The following is a 19,639-nucleotide window of genomic DNA, read 5'->3' on the forward strand; positions in this document are numbered from 1 at the left end:
TGTGCAATGAATCTGAAATATATGAAAGTTTCATTTTTATCATTACATTATGGAAAATAATGACTTTTATCACAATATGCTAATTTTTTGAGAAGGACCTGTACGTGTTCAGGGGGTCCATTTTGATTGTAGTTTTCTAAGCCCTGCTCTGTGATCCCGCAGCGTCAAGCTGAACGAACATTATGTCAACACCTCAGACTTCCTGGACGCCATCAAGACCAACCTGGACAAAGCTCTAAACAAATGAACAATCAGAAGTCATAATTATCAGCTGTAAAAACAATGTTTTAACTTTTTGTCTTTTGAATCTGTTGTTTTTATAATGGAATCAAGTTTTTGTACCTTTTTTTTTTGTCCTTCAGCGTCTTTGATCATCTTGACATTTTATATTTCACAGATGGAGTGATTCCACTGCACAATTAGCACCAACGTTGACTTATAATAGCTTTCATTTTGAATTTGAAGCTAATTCAGGGAACTGTACTCCCAAATTAGAACAATACTGTTTGCGCTGTTGAACAAAAATGTATATATTTATATACGTTCGGCTCGTCCAAATGCTGCAGCTCGGCTCTTTAACTGGAACTTGTAGGTTTGAGTATATTACACCAGTTTTGTCCTCCCTTCACTGACTCCCTGTGTGTTATTCATTTTAAAATTCTTCTACTAACCGTTAAGCGCTTTAATGTCCTTGCCCCCCCTCATCTCTCTGAGCTACTGGAACCATGTTCCCTCTCGAGCCCTGAGATCATGTGATCAGCTCCTTTTGGCTGTTCCAAAAACAAGATTGAAGCTCAGAGGAGACCAAACTTTGGAGCAATCTGCCCCCCAATATTAGGCAGGCCACTTCACTTCCTGTTTTTAAAATCTTTGCTCACAACACATCTGTTTTTTTCGACATTTCGGCAGTGTGAGTTATTTTTTTGTTCTGTGTTCCTATGTTTTTTTATTTTTTGTTTAATGCTGTTAATTAATTTTCAGTATTATTAGTGTTTTCCATTAATTTAGCTTTCATTGATTTTATTGTTAAGCACTTTGGTAACAGCTGCTGTTTTAAATGTGCTTTATAGATAAAGTTGGCTTAACGTGTATCACTAGTTACTACATAAGTCTGGTATTTTTGTTTGAAGCTTGTCGTTCTTGTGGTGATGCCTCAAATGTTCAAGCAGAAAACTCCCTTCTGCACAGACTGAACAGAATATTTAGGTTTTGGTTAAAGTGAAGGAAGGTGGGCTTCAGCTAAATGACTAATCCAGTATGGAGCTAAATTGGGGCCATAAAATTTGTTCAAAAGAAAATTGAAACTGTAAAAAAAAAAAAAACAACTTTGAAACTGGATAAGATTTTTGAAAAAAAAAAAAAAAAAGATCCAATAATGATCAACTTGAATCTGAAAAGTAGCTTTGAACTTTTTTTTCCAGTTTCAAATTAATTTTTCTTTTTGAACTTTGAAATATTTGTACACAAGACACACACACACACGTGGCTTCATTTCAGATATTTTCATGCAGTTGCTCAAATACTGTGCTGTGTTCACATGCATTATACTGCAGGTATGAAACCCACAGTATTCTGGTTCTGATGGGGAGTAGTGCTTGCACCAGCAGGGGGCAGATCTGACAGTTTTAGTAAAACAGCAAATCCAGTTTCACCAGCAGCAGATGCTGGTATAAACTTAGCCTTAGATCTGTGGAAGACACCCCCCCCCCCCCCCAGTGGATTATCACTGATAGCGCTTCTTGTTAGTTTTGCTGAATATTGGAAGATTCCTGTAGAGCAAAACTCATCTTGTTGCAGCATTTATTGGTATTTGTTACCAGGTTGTCGTCCTGTGTAAAACCTTAAAGAAGTCTCTCTCAGGAACCTGAGTGTTCAGATATGCGAACAGCAACTTGTTGCTCGTTTCGTCACAAACATTTGTGGCTCTCAAACCTTGAAAACCGTCGTGCTTGTCAGAAAAGGATGGCCTCGTTCTTTTATCCTGCTGTTCGGCTGAAATGTCAAAGGAAATTAGCAAAATGCCACGATCAAAGATGAGCAGAAATGAGCATTTAGATTACCGGGTACCCCCTTTCAGTACTTGTTAATTTCCTCCTAGAAGAAGAAATGGCCTGTTAAAACCCTCCCATGTAATATTGTGTAGCTGTAAAAATAATAGGACAGAGTGATCGGTGTTTAAAAAAATACCTCCAATGGAAGCAAAGTAGAATCCCTGCATAAAGCAGAGTTCATGAGGTTGTCCGTGAGTCTATGAACATTGCACTGGGATTTGATTTAGGTTTTAAAGAGATGGCAGGTTTTAAACTACAGCTCCATGTTTGTTTAAAACAGCTGGTGATGAAATCAGCATCCAGACATTGTGAAAATGTTGAAGCATGGGCTGTGGCATCGAATCACAGGCTTGTTTTCCTAAATTTCAAGATCAAATGTAACAGACTTGTTGACAAGTTGTGACTTTGTTTATTTGCTAAACAAACCAAAGGACGGGATTCTGATTTGCATCTAGGGATGAATAGGATTTAATGATCATCAGTTTTGAAGGAAACCTGTTTAACAAGTTAATTCATGTATTTATCACGGCATTTTAGTTTGACTATTGATCTCATAGTGGTGGATTATTGAGGTCAACAGATTAATTGGCAGTTATTTTCCATCTTAAAATAAATCAGTCATGCCTGTGCATATTTAACCAACCACCAGGCAGGACGATGAAGATGCAGCTGCTACAACCACCTGTCACCCACAATTTAGTTGTTTTTACTGCAAGCATGGTCCTCTGTAAATGCACTTAAAGGTCCGAGTTCATCCAGGTGTTTTATACATATTTAAGTTAGGTGATTATTTTTGTAAACTAGAATATTGGCCAGAAACGAAAACTAAAAATGGGCATTGTATGTTGGCCATCAGCTGCCTTTAAGGATCGATGTTGATTCAAAACATAATTGGTTGACCTTTAAAACAAGGGTTCCCAACTCTGGCCCTTGAGGAACACCATCCTGCATGTTTGTGGTTTCTCTGTTCTGATAAATCTGATTTTAATTAATGGGTGATTAACAGGCTTCTGCAGAACATGAAGTAATCAAATCACTGAATCAAGTGTGTTGGGAGCAAGGAAACGAATAAAGCATGCAGGATGGTGTTCCTCAAGGACCAGAGTTGGGAAACCTTGTTTTAAAGGTCAACCAATTAATTTTTTGATCGGCGTCGATCCTCAAAAGGCAGCTGATGGCCAACATACAACGCCCCACAATCTATTTGTAAAAACAGTTTTAAGCATGTCCTTTAAAAGATCTAACTTTGTACTCCGTATTCTTCTAGATGAATTTTCTACAGATTTTTCTTTTGTTCCTCTATGAATGTTTAAAATTTAAAACTGAATAAAAAATTAAAGTGATTTTGAGGCGCTCGAACCACAAACGGAAAACCCAAACTGTTGATTGTACAAAGAAACCATTCTTCACATCTTATTTTAACAAACAGCTGCAATAGATTTAGAAGTCAGACATTCTGCAGGCAACAGAAACACGAGTAAATCCATTGTTTAGTAATATACTTTTATTGCCAGTAATGGGGTTTTAAGATTCTACAATCTTTTCTCCCCAGCTCTTTTCTTCGAGGCAAATTATTTCACTTGTACCCCAGGAAAAGGAAACTGTTTCAATAAAAAAAAGTGCTTCGTATCGTTCACTCAGTAATTCAAAAACTAGAGCGATATATTCACTACACGGGATAGATTAATGTAAAGCTAAGTCATGTGAAATAAAAATGGTGAACACACAGTGCATGTTAATGAACCATTTGTACAGTGAACAGGGTTTTACATGCCAGCACGCATGTTGTTAACCGGCATCGGAAAGTAGAAAGTTAGCTAGAAAGTGCCACGCCAGTGAAAACAAATGTGAACATGTTGTGCAAAAAGGGAAAAAGAAACCGATCGGAACTTTGTCCTGATGCTGCTCAATAATCCAGGTAGATGAATCTAACTAGGTTGAATCAGGTCCTCTGGACAGATTCTTCTGTGTTGAAACGTTTCGTCTTTCATCCAAAAGACTTCTTCAATTTCTGGACCAAGTATTTTGGGATGAACCAGCCTTTACCGTAAGGTATTGTATTCATTATAGGAAAGACTGGTTCATCCCAAAGATCCAGTCCCCCGGCACAAACAGAGTAATGTTGTGTATGCTGTTCAGTGTCAGGAGGGCTGTGATCAGTCTTACATCGGGGAAACTAAACAGCCACTGGCCAAAAGGATGGCCCAGCACAGAAGATCAACATCATCAGGCCAGGACTCTGCGGTCTACACTCATCTCCAGGCCAGCGGTCACTCTTTCAGGGATGAAGATGTTCACATCCTGGACAGAGAGGAACGATGGTTTGAGAGAGGAGTAAAGGAGGCCATCTTTGTGAAAAGAAACCATTCTTCATCAAACAAGGGCAGAGGCCTCTGTGTCCAATTCCTCTTACAATACTGTTATTGCATCACTCAACCCTCTGAATAGCAAGCAGCCATCAGGGCGCTAACGATCCATTAGGCTGATGGTCCTCCTTTACTATGTGAACAGCCAGTTTTGAAACCAGGTTGTCATCGGCAGGGCAGTACGAGGTGGTTGCAAGATGCAGGCATTCATTCAACCTTTATTTAGACAGGTAAATCCCATTGAGCCTCGAGGACTCATTTACAAGAGACCTGATTTGAGGCAGGTCACCTGATGGTCAACAATCATCGTGAAATCAATTCTTGGTCTTTTTTTTTTTTTAAAAGCAGACACACAAGTACTGGTAGGTTGACCCAAAAAGTGCCGTCAAGCTCAAAGCACTGATGTTAGGATACTTTGCTTCTGACAGCAGACTCCAGAACTCTCCATCCATGCCAGGTGCTGCTCTGGGTTTGATCCATATGACATTTTGCAGAGTTAAAATCTCATTTTCACCACAAGAGTGGTCCAGCTGAAACACAAGGCACTAATCTGGACAATATCTTCAACATCCGTTTCCAAAAGGACATGTAGCTGGTAACAGGCTCAATGGATGCAGTCAGAAGTGCTGAGAGGGTGCTCTGGACCTGCTTCACACGTCCCTGCATTAAAGTTGACTCGTGAGAAGTTGTAGCCTGCTTTTAAATGTGCTCACTGAGCTGATCATGTGTATTATATTTATATAATTTTCATGAAGCTCAAAATTAGGTTCATGGAGCTGGCCAAATCCACAATCCACTGGGTGTCCTCCAGCACTGAACATTCACCACGGCCTGACAGCTGCAGAAAAAACCCTGATTTCAGGCAACAACTCACTGAATATGGCCAAAAAAATGACCTCTCTATAGCCACCCAACATCTATGTACAGCAAAGGTCTGGGTGGTCTGCACCAGACTCCTCCACATCTGAAATAATCTCCTCTGCAGACTCCTGGCCCGTAAAGAGCACGCAGTCTGCATGGCAACATCCATCCCTTCTTTCATGTTTAAAATATTCCCACACAATGCCTGTTGGTGGGTTATGCAGTGATAGCCCAGAATATCTGGAAATGCATTCTGCTTGCGCAGTGCAACAAATCACTGGTGTGACCCGTCATCGCTGGAGCGCCATCGGTTGTTCTCATAGGCCGGGCAGTACGAGGTGGTTGCAAGACGTAGGCAGGCCACCTGATGATAAAGAGGGACAAGTTGCTCTAATTAACAAACTCCATAACGGTGTTGAAACTATCTCATGTGTGTCCTTTCAAAGGCAAGATGGTGAGGAGCTCCTCCTCAGCACTCATGTCTACAAAGACCATTCTGATAAAAACACAGCTGGGCCACATCCATCGCAGCGGATGACTCATCAAACTGGAGAAACACCAGCACTGTTGGATGTTCTCTTTAAGCTGCTCCCCTCATCGCCACGTCACAGCACTTCAGGACAACACCAAAGTTTATGCTCAATTATCCAGATGACCTGACATTGTTGACATTTAAACCTGGATTACTGCGCATGAACTTCAGTGTTTTGAACCGTTTTGGCATGGCTGCCTCAGAAGAGTTGACGGGGGAGAGGGCGGGCCCCAGAGGCCATCTAAGCACAGGCAAATTGTTTTTATTTCCACTATGAGAGTGTGCTGTTTGTGGGAATCAATTTGTTTGGTGGCTCCTCAGACTGAAGAAGTCCTTTGGATGAAGGACAAAACGTCTCATGGGAAACAAAAAACAAACATCCAGATGACCCGACTGAACTTTGCTGGATTCCAGGACAACTTTACATTTTTAATAACATCTCACTTTTGTTTTTAAAATCACAGAAAAGTGCATCCGCAGCCTAAAACGAATGCTTCTTTCAGAACCTCGCCATCGCTGACTGTGTTGGGTCAGAACGCAGCTGACCCGGTGTGAGGACATCGGTTAGTTCCAAGTTGTCCTTTGTGGACAAGGCAGTGCTCGTATTACAAACAAGACAAACAGACTTCGTATTTGAGAAAACAAAAAAATAGTCCTCTCACTTAGAGTGAAAATTATTTGTTGCTTTCTTGCTAGCTCGTTTGTCAGCCATCTTTTGACACTCCAATAACTAGTGATCCTACTCTGCTTTGTTTTGAGCAAGTGAAGCTAACGTCTCGAGACGTTTCAAGTCAGGGAACAAAAACAACAACAAAAAAATAAATCACTTGACTGAGAACAAAACATGGTTATGTCTCGTGGGAATTTAAAAAGGGTCGGGTCGCTTTATAGTCAAGGATGAACAATAAATAATAGGAGTTAAAAAACGAAGTTGTGTTCTACAAACCTCACAATCGACTGGTTGGGCACCCCTGCACCATAAGACAGTTTGTTGCAGCTCCCCAGACTGAAGAAGTCTTTTGGACAAAACTAAACGTTTCAACAAAGAAGAATCCGTCCAGAGGACCCGACTCAAACTTATGAGAACTGGAACTTTCTTAAACTTCAAATCAAAGCAGAAACTAGTCACAGTTAGGAACAGAGAACATTCAAACCTGGAAATGTTGTGAACTTTTATCAGTATACAGTGAGCCAACACAGTGAAAGATTAATTGCAATAAAAATAATAATTCTAGCTGGCACTTTTAGTTAAAAATCTAAGGGTGTGATTGGCTGGGAATGAACAAAGATGACAGATGATGAACTTCTATTACATCAAATGTAACCCATGGCTCCAGATCTTTTTTTCCCCTCCAAGCAACTGATACATACAACGTACAGATGTGACCGTCCATCTGTGAGTCTTTGAGTCTGTTAAGTCTAGTTCTGTAACAGGAGTGTCAAACCACACTTTCAGTGTCTCCTCTAAAGAAAACAGAGTTGAAACGTCTCCTCTGAAGTACTCGTCCTTCCCGGCTCCCCCCCCCCACTCCCACATCAGTGTCCCGTCAGATCAAGCTCTTGTGGAAGGAGGACAAAACTGAAAGAGAACCACTTTTCCACTGTCCAAAAGCCTTCAAAGTAAAAAAAAAAAAAAGCATCCTTGCTGGTCCATCAACACTCATGGTGTAGTGTAGCTGTTCGTATCCTTCCCAAAGTTGTAATACTCCTCCATGTCCTCCATGTTTGCTGTGGTGAGTTTGGTGAGGTTTTGGGAGCCACTGTTGTCCATATTGTCTGGAGACGTAAAGCTGAAGTTCTGGCCTTCGTACTCCCCCTGGCTCTCCATTTCTGGAAGAACTTCTGCAAACAACAAAAATAAATGTTTTCATTCAATATTTTTGGTTCAAATTGAACACATTCAAAGTCAAGGATGAGATCGTTTATATATATATATATATATATATATACATATATATATATATATATAATCTCTCTCTCTCTCTCTCTCTCTCTGGGTAGAAGAAAAGTCTAGCAAAGTTAAGTCAGGTCATCTGGAAGGATTATTCTTTGTTCAAATTTGTTTTCTTTCCAAAGTGTGGTAAAAATAAGCTTCTTTTGTTAATTAAATTAGTATCATGAATATATCTGGTCATACGTTCTTTCAAGGATAAATTCAGAGAAGCAAAGGTTTAAGGTTTCTTTATGTCATTCCACCACGAACAAAATTTTGTACACAGGGTCCCAGTTACATCCAACAAAAGTATAAATGTAAAGAAAAACAGTAATAAAATCTAATATATAAAAATACGGCGCACAAAAGCAGCATGAACATGAGTCTGTGTGAGCAGATGAACACGAATGAACACAGCAACAAGAAATAAATCAGCAGCATGAGATCAGCAGCATGGATAGTCAACAGCACATAAACAAGTGGCATTACAGTGATTTGTCTGGTTAGGGATTCATGAGTCTTAACAGCCTCAGGGTAGAAGCTGTTCCTCAGTCTAGTGGTTCTACACTTAATGCTCCTCAACGTCCCACCTGAGGGGAGCGGGGCAAAAAGTGTGTGCTGGGTGAGTGGGGTCATTCATGATGCAAGTGGCCCTCTTCATGCATCTGGAGGTGTAGATGTCTGATGGTGGGGAGACTTGACTCCAACAGACTTCTGTGGAGCCTTCACCACTCTCTGCAAAGATTTTCTTTCTGCAGCTGTGCAGCCTCCATGCCACACGTTGATGCTGGAGCACAGGAAGCTCTCCACTGCACACCTGTAGAAGGAGGTGAGGACTGAGCTTCCCAGTACAGCTCGCCTCAGCCGCCTGAAGAAGTAGAGTCTCTGATCCAACAATGTCAGGTCATGTGGACAGTTTCTTTGTTTTGTTGTTGTTGAGAGATGTTTTGCCCTCCATCCGAAGGGCTTCACCAGTCTGAGGAGTTACAAACACTTTTCCCCACTAAGCAGTACACTCCTACAGTGGACCAACTAGTTTGCTGGTGATAAGATGGTTTCATTGTTAAAGATGCACATTTAGAAAGTATTTATTAAAGATAAAAAAAAACAAAAAACAAAGCCGTCTTCACCTTGTCCTTCTGGTGAGACGTCCATTCCATGTTTAACCTTCATGTGTCGGCTGAGGTTTCCCTTCAGGTTGAACTTACTGGTGCAGTAAGGACACTTGAAGGGCTTGTTACCAGCATGGAGGTGCATGTGGCCCAGCAGGTTGTACATTCTGTTGAAAGACTTCCCACACACCTAAGCCCATACAAAAAAAAAAAAAAAAGAAGATAAATGACACACATGAAATTCACTTTAAGAATGGGAACAAACAAGGTTTTCTTCCCAGACAACGCTCGCCTCCGTTTGATCTTGCGTTCCTGTAAACTGCTTCACTCCGGCACTTTCTGCTGCCACACAAGAGCTGAAACGCTCACCTTGCATTTGAAGGGCTTCACTGGCAGGTGGACGATCATATGAGTCTTGAGGGTTTGCTTCTGGATGAAGCTCTTGAAGCAGACGTGACACTGGAAGGGCCTGACGCTGTTGTGGATCAGCATGTGCCTCTTGAGGTTGGCGGACAGAGTGAACTCCCGGGAACACACTTCACACTTGTGGCCTTTCATCCCCTGCAGAATGCAAACAGAAGACATAGGTTTATAAAAATTCAGACGTAGACTGCTTAACCACACCTTTAAAGTGTAAAAAAACCCAATAACAACAACAACTGGAAGGAGAGTACACTTAATCCAACATTTGGATCTGCAAAGGAAAAGTACAATGTATGCAGGAAAAACAATTCATATAATACTTTCTAGTTATTTTGGAGACAAAATGTTGCTCCTGTACGTCCTGAACCACTTTCTAAAACCACAGAGATGATGTTCGTCTTTCTGAGCGTGACAGGCAAATAAACACAAACCTGCTGCTTTGTGGATCCCTTCTATTCTATAATGTGCATTTTTGAGTTGAGTACTTCAACATACAATTGTCCCTCGCTCTATCATGGTTCGTTTTTCGTGGACTAGCTCTATCGCGGTTTTTCCGAATGGACATGCACGATTGGCAGAATGATGGATGAGCCACACGATCGGGATGGATTTAAAATTTTTTTTAAATTAATTATTTTAAATTATTTTGCACCCACAACTGCAGAAAAAGCTTCCTCTGCAGTGTGTCAGGATCTCCGCTCTTCAGCGGAGAAGTGGGCGTGACAGAGAGCGATGGCAGCAGGAGGCAGAGAGCTGAAGTCATGACGTGTGCTCTTTAAGAAAATTTAGAAACATTGTTTACAATATTGCAAGAGTGTGTGAAGGGTTTAAAATGCCATATTATACACATATGTATATATATATATACACACACATTTTAAATATTTGGTAAATATTCAAATAATGATAATAATATTAATGATTGTAGTAATATTAATATATTATATTAATAAGATTATAATGATACAATGGTCAATATTTCAGTAGTAATGGTAGTAAAATTCAATCAGCAGTCCACACATCAAATCCACAACCTGTTTGTTGCATCCCATAAGGAACAGGCATGTGGGCTGAAACTTGTGCCATCAGAAACTGAATTTGAATCGCTGCTTTGAAACTGAATTTCACTAAATTGAAACTCAATTTAATAGTTTGAAACTGAATTCAATTGCTTTGAAAGTTCAGTTTTATAATTCAGTTTCAACTTCACAATTCATTTTTTTGCGTCACACATCTGGATCCTTCCAGAGTAACCAAACACAGATTGACGTTTCACGTCAGTGAAACTTCCTTTATGGAAATGTAGATATGTGGTTCAGTCTCAAGGAGGTGGTAAAACGCAAAGAAGAAAAATGCTGTAGAAAAATAACTTCCTTTTCGGTGTATTTGTCGAAATCTGTCGTGCCAAAACGTGATGGTCTGTCAAAAATCGATTGGCGCCGCGAGAGCGTGCACAAGAGGACTCGCCGTTTAAATTCTTCAAAATTTAACACGATTAACATTTAAAAACAATTATTTGTTTGCTCGATATTGTAGCAAAGGTCTGTCTTGGTTACCTTTTCCTTAATAAAAGCACTTTAATGGTTAAAAAAAGCTTCATTTCACCTGCCTGCCAAACATCGATTATGGCTCGTAATTAAACAAGCAGGTGAAAAGAAGCTCGTCAAGCTGACTTAATTGAAATTCAATTTCACTAAGTTGAAACAGAATTTAATGGTTTGAAACTGAATTAATTTGCTTTGAAAATTCAGTTTTATAATTCAAGTTTCAATTTGAAAATTCAGTTTTTTCTATCTGGGTCCTTCTAGAGTAAAACACTGAATTTTTAAATTGAAACTGAATTATAAAACTGAATTTTCAAAGCAAATGAATTCAGTTTCAAACCATTAAATTCAATTTCCGTTTAGTGAAATTCAGTTCAAAACAACAATTCAAATTCAGTTTCTGATGGCACAAGTTTCAGCCCATACAGGAACTAGACGAGTTAAAATGTGGAGCACAACGGAAACGTCAAATTCTGAAACCGTTCTCTTGTTTCATTTACTCACAGATTCAGCAAAGACTCTCCTAAACAAACAGGTTCAAAAGAAAACAAAAGTCTGATGGAAAAGCTTCGAGTCTTAATCATTTCACACAAAAGCATTCACATCCTGCCTTACAAGCCATAAATAAATATCCAAGAGACGAGCCTGAATGTAGTCAGGGCAGGAATGTCTCCTTTGATTTTAAAGGTTGCTCTAAATGAACGTCCTGCTGCTTCTTCCTCTTCATGCTGTAGTCAGTGTCAGCAGACAAAACCATCATGGCTGAACGAGAAGACTGTCCATTCAGCCAGCGTCTGCAGAACAGACCGTGCAGCTGCTGTCCACCAGGAGGAGCAGTCAACAAACAGGCACAAAAACAAGAAATGATCTCCCTGCAGAAAGGACCTCAGCATCTCCTCGTTTTATGACATTAGTAGCCTGTTGAATAACATTTGAGGGGTTTCTTACTGATCTGTCACCATGTATATTATCCCTTCATCCATATGCAGGAATAAATCAGAACAAAGATGTTGACATGGGGGAACATTTTAGAAGCATGACTGAAAGGCAGCACCCTGCTTTATGCATATTGTTCCTATATGTGTAAATGTGTTTAGAACAGGCAGAGAAACAGTGAATACAGACAGCTTAGACAGACTAAGAGTTTAATAAGAAGTGCATGAAGACAAATCTATTTTGCTCTTCGATTTTTTTGTCTCTAACAATTTTTTCCACCTAAAATTGCAAGGTTTTTAAAATGAAGAGATATAAAAGCTTTTTGGCAGATACATGTCCCAGTTGAAAATAAAACAAGAGAAGTCTTTTTTATGTTTACAGGAAATTCATATTACTTGTGGAACTAGGGCTGTTAATGTTAACACGTTAACGCATGGGATTAATCTAAAAAGATTAATTTGTTAATATTACATAACACAGATTAATCCATTACTGTACTGTTTACCAATGTTCCCTCTAAGCGTGCCTGCGCAATCGTGCACATTCTCTGCACAAGAAGAGTGCAGCGGTCTCTGCAACCTGTCTGAAATGTGTTCAGAGTGGAGGAAGAACCCCCCCCCCCCCCACCACCACCACCCCCCACCAGTCAACAAAACAGATCTGTGTCATGTGATTTGTGTAGCGACAATGGAAGTTTACGAAGAAGTAAAAAATTCAACCAATGAAATCACGGGCGAACTTTCATTCCAGCCAATCAGTCTCTTCTGGAGTTTTGGCACTAAGTGCGAAGGAGTTAAGTAGCTACAAACAACCTTGGCTTCTAGCACTCCAGGCTTTATTCTGCACATTTCATTGCATATCGAGGAATAATATTTGGCGTTGTGGATTTATTACAGAAGTTTACGGTCGTAAAACGTCAAAGGCGGTAAGTAAGACAATCCCACGACTTGTAGCCATTTTATCATGCTAAGTGTTAGCAAATAGTAAAACCTGGGGAACTGTTTGGTTTGAGACAATGAAAAGTTTTCTTCAACATTTTATGAAAAACTGCATATTTACATTTCAAACTTACAAAGTTAAGCATAGTGATTAATCACAGCCCTAGAGTGTGATTAATCTGATTCAATTTTTTTAATCCATTGACAGCCCTAATATATATACACAGTATAAAGGCATTTTAAACCCTTCCCACACTCTTGCATTATTCTAAACAGTGTTTCTAAACTCTAAACGCTCTAAAAGAGAACAGCATGTCATGATCTCAGCTCTGCCAGCGCTCTCGGCCACGCCCACTTCTCACGCTGCTGCACACAGGTGCTAAATAATTGAAAATAATTTATTTTAAATGAAAAATTCCATGCCGATTGTGCGTCTCATCCATCAATCAGACAATTGTGTGTCATGTCCAATCTTACTTTGAAAGACCGCGATAGAGAGAGTCCGTGAAAAACGAACCGAAAAGTAGCGAGGGACTACTGTACTCTGTAGAATAGTGATTGGATTATCAGAACAAAACAAACTAAACTGCATTTTGAGACAATGAAATGTTATATATTAATATATTAATATTATTTTACTGCTAAAATATAAGAGAAAAATCTTTTAAAAAGTACCTTTACCTTCAGTAATTTCTTTATTTTTAACTCACTCTGAACTGGGTCTCACTCAGGTGTGGAAAACAACAATGTTTTTTAGTACTTAACATGTGTCTTCAAATTCCAAGCTGCATTAGACAAATGCCGAAAATGTACGTTTAGCTAGCATTAATGAAACGTTTTTCTACCAACAAGGTGACTTTCAGACATGTATAAAAAAACTGCACAGCTTGACCTAATGTAAATGTGTTCCTAAAACATTAGATTAATATTAGGACAAAACAGAATTAAAAGATCCTTAAACACCATCACAGCTGAAAGGCATCTACCGTAAACATTTTGTTATCTAGCTTAGATCTGATCATCAATGGTGCTCCAAGTTTTCAACTAGCAGCTCTTTGGGAATCACCTTGTTGGCTCTAAAAATGCTATTTTATGTCTGTCAGTGTTTTCTGACATTTTTTGCTTAAAAGTTCAGAACAAACTTTGTGACAGGCTGCTAGCACTAAAACAGAGAAATAAAGTTCAGTTTATTCTTTCTAAGTGGGTAGTTGTGTAAACAACACTGGCTGAATAACCGTCAGAAATTCTGAAATAAATTGCTTATTTAAATAAAACTGTGAACCCATCAGAGTTGATTCAAGACCAAACTACAGCACTGCAGTGATGCAAATTGAGCGGTCTGCATGACTGGGTGGGAGTGGAAAAGTGTGGTGGTAGTACCTTATGAGTTAGCGAGTGCTGACGTAGATGGTGGAGCTGCACAAACTCCAGACCGCACTGGGAGCATGTGTAAGGCCTCGGGCTCTGGTGCTTCAGGAGGTGGTTCTGAAGCTGGCTACGATACGCAAAGGATTTGTTGCACTCTGTGCACTGGAAGGTGTGGGGGCCTTGGTGGCTGGTCTGGTGCCGCTTCAGGTGGGCATAGGTGGGGAACTCCATGCCGCACTGCGAGCAGACATGGCAGCGCCCTCGCTCGTGCTTCACCTCGTGTGCTCGCAGCTCACTCGGATAAGCGAAGCCACGGCGACAGAAGCGGCAGCTGTAGGGCTTGACGTCTGTGTGCTGGAGCATGTGTCGCTTCAGGTGGCTGGTCTGGGTGAAGCCCTTCTTGCAGACAGTACACTTATGGGGCCGCGTTCCTTGGTGGGTCAGCAGATGGGTTTGGAGGTGACTAGGCTGTTTAAAGAGCTTTCCACAGTGGGGACAGGCATGGGGCTTGATACCGTTGTGGCCCAGGATGTGCGTGACCAGGTTGTACTTGGAAGTGTATGATTTATCACACATGCGACACTTCCACCGCTTTAGACCATCTCCCACATCTACACAGTAAGATTCATCAATCTGGATGTTGATATCAAGTCGGTCTACTCTGCGGCCACCATGGCGACGAGGAGGCTGAGGGTGCGGGGGCTGCTGGTGCTGCGTCCCACTGCTCCCGTCTGTCCACATCATGCTCTGGTTGCCATCTTCATACTCTCCACCCATGCCCATTTCTGAAGAATCATAGCTTCCCACCTCACTGGTCTGGAAGTAGCTGCTGATGGCTTCTTCTTGCTGTGTTGGTTTCATCATAGCATTCTCCTGGTGTCCTACATCCTCTTCATCTTCTCTACCACCTCTACTGTGGGGACCCATGGGGCGCTGACCCTGCATTCCTCTGTGGCCCTGCTCTGCTCCTCTGTGAGCCACCTGGGCTGGAGGAGGATGTCCATGTGTGTTAGCTTGCTGCTGGCTGGATGATTCACGCTCACACTCAGCACAGTTCTTGTTTGGGACTCTGAGAGAGGCTGGATCTACCTGAACCAAACCACCTCTAGGAGCCATATTGTTCAACATGTGGACACAAGAGGGCATTCCAGAGGTCACAACTTCCCCCTTCACGTGGGATGAGGTCACGTCAGGGCCCTGAAGGCCATGACGATCGGGGATGACCATTTTCCCATCCGCATGTTGTGGTGGCCCCTGCTGCCACCTTCTCTGACTGCAGCTAGGTTGCATCTGACCGTCTTCTCCCAAGTTGTCTCCAAGGTAATCTCCGTTAGCGCCGATAAGTTGGTCTGCGTATTCGTAATCGACTCCGTCTACTGGGGGTGCAGGGGACTCTTTGGGTTCACCGGTGTAGAATCCATTGGGTGCAATGGTAGCTCCAAACACTTCATTCTGGGAGATAAGACCTAGCACGGCAGCCTGAGCCAAGGACAGCACGACGACGGGATCTGTCTGTGTGCTTATGTCCACCAGCCTGGCCATTACCTTGGGCTCACATCTACCCAGGCGCCGGCTCGCCTCCTCCTGGAACAAAAAGAAAGATACAAGTCAGTATATCAGCTTAAAATTTTAAAGGGATTTGTCAGAAGGAATAGTTTATTTTGATGTTTCTGCTGTGCCGTCAAATAACTCATAACATTATGTGAGCCTTATGGCGCTTTGCCTCAGTCTCAGCTCTCATCAGTTCCACACCACACCAGGTAAGGGCCTGCCCACTGCTGGCACCCACCCCCACTCAGCCCAGTTTGTGGAACCACCTTGTTGTGGTTCCAAGCAAACTGCTCCGAGGTGAAGATTTTGACGCAAGCAGACAGCAGCCATTGATTGACCAGCAAAGCTACGCCACTGAACGACCCATTTCCTCTCTGATCCTGTTGAGTGTGTGTTATGCTAGTTTCTGGTATGGAAGCTCCAAAAATAGTGCCATTAACCAAATATTAGGTACAGACGTTCCTAACTTTATTGGCTGCTGTTAGGATTCTGCACGAACTGGAAGGCGCCACAATAAATTAGCACATTTACAGAGAGGTATCTGAGATGATGGCGTAGCATGGCTACACCTGGACTTATAAGCCAGGATAAGCTAAAGAAATTGAAGTCTGATTATAGGGCGATTAAGGACCACAATGGGCGGAGTGGCTCCAACACAATGACCTGTTATGATACCGCCCACTTTGCATTGATGATCCACAGCGCAGGGAAACAAGTCACAGTGGCAAATCACCAACAGCTGAGCAGAAACGATAAGATGAGAAACGAGTGGAGACGCACTTATAAATGGCAAAGTGGTTTTAGTATCTCGGCCACTATATAATCTGAAACAGTTGTGGTATATTAGGGTCTATTTGATTGGCTGAATAAATTATTGACAGAAAAATACTTTGAATATAATGGTCTATAATTGTCAATAGTTGTGATACTGATATTGCACACATTGATACTGCCATGATGATAAAATTTCCATGTATTTTACAGCACAAATATTACTCAAATAAATTCTGAATGTCTTTCCCATTTTATCCATTTCCTAACATTAGAAAAATCATACTTAAACCTATAGTTGAGAACGTTTTATTAAATTGAGCATATAAATATGCACATTTAACAACTATTAAAGTAGAAATGCTGTTTTATTTTTGGCAAACCACATTGTACAAGCTTTTGATCAGGGAGAAAAGCCTTTTGAGCTGCATCTAATCAGTGTTTTTTTTTGTCCTGCTGTAAAGAGAAAAAAAGTAGACGCGTCTTTTCTACATCTTTTACAGTGATGAAGTAAACAGTTTGCTCAGAGACAACCCAGCACACAAATCTATTTTTCTAATACAAGAATGAGGACAGAATGAAAGCTGTCCTAACGCAGACCTGGAGATCTGATGACAGATGCAGAAACTATAAAGTAAAGCATCCTAGTCCAGCGTGCTAACCATGTATGGCTTGTGTGACTGAGTGGTGAGGAGGATTAGATGGCCTACTGATCTCACACTGACGTGCAAAACAAGATTAAGAAACAGCAAAAATAAATAAATAAAGAAAGAAAGAATGGAAAAGCAGGGGGAGACAAAAACAGAAGAGAGCAAAGAAAATGGAAGAAAGGGAGGAAAAAAAATCAAAGATGTAGGAAAAGCTCAGCAAGAAAGAAACTAGTGGAGAAAAGGGCTGGAAAAAACTAAAAGGTAGAGAGGGAGTGAAAGAACGATAAGACGAATGGGGGGATGGCAAGGAGGGAGGCCATCTGAGAGACAGAAAGATGTTAAAAAAAGGAAGGAAGGAGAGCGGCTGAGTGAGGCAGCAGTCAAAAGAGAGGAAGAAAGAAATGTAGAGACTGAAAGGAAGAGAAAAGGGAGAGGCAGTGGGCAACCTGGAAGATAGAACATAAAGAATTATCACAACGAAGGGCAGACCAAATGAAAAACGAGGTGAAGCAAACAGGAAATAAATAGAGCAATAAAAACTGTTTAAATGATGAGTGAGTGCCAGAGATTAATCCTGATTTGGGACAAACAAGAAATCCACTAATAGCAACTTTGCAAACCTAAAATCTGCATTAAAAAAACAAAGCATCACAGGATTCATGTCCCTGACCACCACCTCAGTGAAGTAACACGAAACAAGCTGTGAACTCACCACACTCCTCTTGCTGTGAGGCTTCAGGTGCTTTAAGGACCTCATCCTTCAGCACGAGTGTTGAGTGGGAATGGGCTTCGCTCGCTGCCGATTTATATGTGAGGGATGAAGGGGAGGCGGGATTAACGCTGCCTTCCTCCTTCCTCTGATCAGTTTTAGTAGACTCTGGTCATACCAGCACAAACACGCCACATGAGCATGTGGCCAGCAGGTTTGAAAACAATCAGCTCACACATGACTGATGCAGACGCTTTCGTCATTAAAGTCACAAACAACAAAAATGACAAAATCAACACAGTCAGAAATTATAGATCCACCCGTTTGCCTCACTCACATTCTGCCATTCTTTGTCTCTGCCTTTCCCCATTTCGGTCTTCCTGTCATTTCTTTTATAATTTCATCTCTTTTTTGCATCATCTCTCCTCGTCTTTATCAAGTGAGGTCTATAAGAATAAAGAAGTGCTGCATGACCGTTTCGAGCACACACTCAAATCCACGTGTGAGGCTGGGTTAGAGGAAGAGGAGAGAGAGGGGAAGAGATGGAAGGTGACTGACAAGGAGAAGAGCAAATGGAAGAGAGACGGAGACCGAGAGCCGAGAGGTGAGAGTGGATGGAGAGAATACTCAAGAAAAAGAGGGGAGGGGAGAGACAGACTGAGTGAGAGATGGGGGGAGGAATGCGGTAAAAGAATAAGAACGATGGATGAAGGGAGGAAAATGAGAAAATGAGTCAATGAGATATCGAAGCTTTTTTCCTTCGCTTAACGTTGCATCAAACACACCTTGTCTTAGTCACACACACAAACACACACACACACACACACACACACACGCAGCTGCTGATGTGAACTTTCATCACAAACAGCTAAATTAGGGACATGTAGTGTCCTCAGAGATCCAAAATGAGACGGTGACATCGGAAGCTTTGGATTCAATAAGCTCTACATCCAGCTAATGGTGAAACTTAAATGACGCCAGTGGACAAAACCAGCATTCAGAAAATTTTCTACCAAACACACAGGCAAGACAATGAACTTTGCAACAATAAATAAATAAACAATTTCATAAACCTTTCAATCATTTTAAATGACAAAATACTTGCATAGAACAATAAACATTCCTGCAGTAGGCCTGTTGTGATAAACAATAAATCAATTAATCGCATGATAAATGAAAATTATCGCCCACATTTTTCATTCACCGGCTTCATCGTTTCTTCGTGTCTCTTTCTACTGAAGACTCTGGATGACAAAAGGCTCAACTCCGGTGCTCTTCAATGACCCTCTCCCTTTCTCTTTAAACCCATTTTAACCGTCCAAAATCACATTTTTGGATCGTTAAAAGCAGCTAAGCTGAGAAGCTAAGCTACGAGTCAAGCGAACAGGCCGACCTCAGGGAAAAAAGCCATCTTGTCGAAGCTCCAAAATTCACGGTTGAAACCCGTGCCTCCATCTAAAAAGTTGTTTTTCTCTGCAAAAAGAAGCTGAGAACTTGTTTACTGATTTTTTTTTTAAAGCTTTGTGTGAAAAATGCTACGCTAAAGAGCTCAAACCACACAGAGCGTCTGTCATTTTGAGAACCAAAAAAAAGGAAAGAGACAGCCCATATCACGTCACGTTTACCTGTCTAAATAAAGGTTGAATGAATGAATGAATATGTTAATAAAACAAAAAAAAACTAAATCCCCTTGCTTCACCGTTCTGATGCCTGATTTAATCCCACTTTGGTCATTTAGCTTTTTCAGAAATTGTTACAAAAAGTCAGCCTGTGTCTAATCCAACGGACAATTATTTAGAAACTGAGCTCCAACGTAACCTTTAATTAAATTAGCCCCCAACTTTCTTGGTCTGATCTTGTAAACTTGGAGCTCCAATAAATCCTCCATTTGCCG

The 19,639-nt window shown here is 41.1% G+C and overlaps 2 protein-coding genes across 2 annotated transcripts in view; one reads left to right on the top strand and one right to left on the bottom strand.

The window, feature by feature from the left end:
- Positions 1–247, top strand: part of LOC119426243 (isocitrate dehydrogenase [NADP], mitochondrial) — a 14,399-nt gene extending 14,152 nt beyond the window's left edge. Inside the window, exon 15 of the mRNA XM_037693796.1 lies at positions 163–247. Within this exon, the coding sequence (XP_037549724.1) occupies positions 163–247 (85 nt within the window). The remainder of the gene's footprint in view (positions 1–162) is intronic.
- A 6,732-nt stretch (positions 248–6,979) lies between these two features.
- znf710b (zinc finger protein 710b) overlaps positions 6,980–19,639 on the bottom strand; it is a gene marked incomplete at its 5' end in the record, with an annotated part of 28,902 nt that continues 16,242 nt past the window's right edge. The window contains 4 exons of the mRNA XM_037693808.1: positions 6,980–7,652; positions 8,874–9,045; positions 9,225–9,416; positions 14,077–15,648. Coding sequence (XP_037549736.1) covers positions 7,471–7,652; positions 8,874–9,045; positions 9,225–9,416; positions 14,077–15,648 — 2,118 coding nt within the window. The remainder of the gene's footprint in view (positions 7,653–8,873; positions 9,046–9,224; positions 9,417–14,076; positions 15,649–19,639) is intronic.

Source organism: Nematolebias whitei, chromosome 2, assembly GCF_014905685.2.
Source record: "Nematolebias whitei isolate Nwh7 chromosome 2, NemWhi1, whole genome shotgun sequence".
Classification (NCBI taxonomy): Eukaryota; Metazoa; Chordata; class Actinopteri; order Cyprinodontiformes; family Rivulidae; genus Nematolebias; species Nematolebias whitei.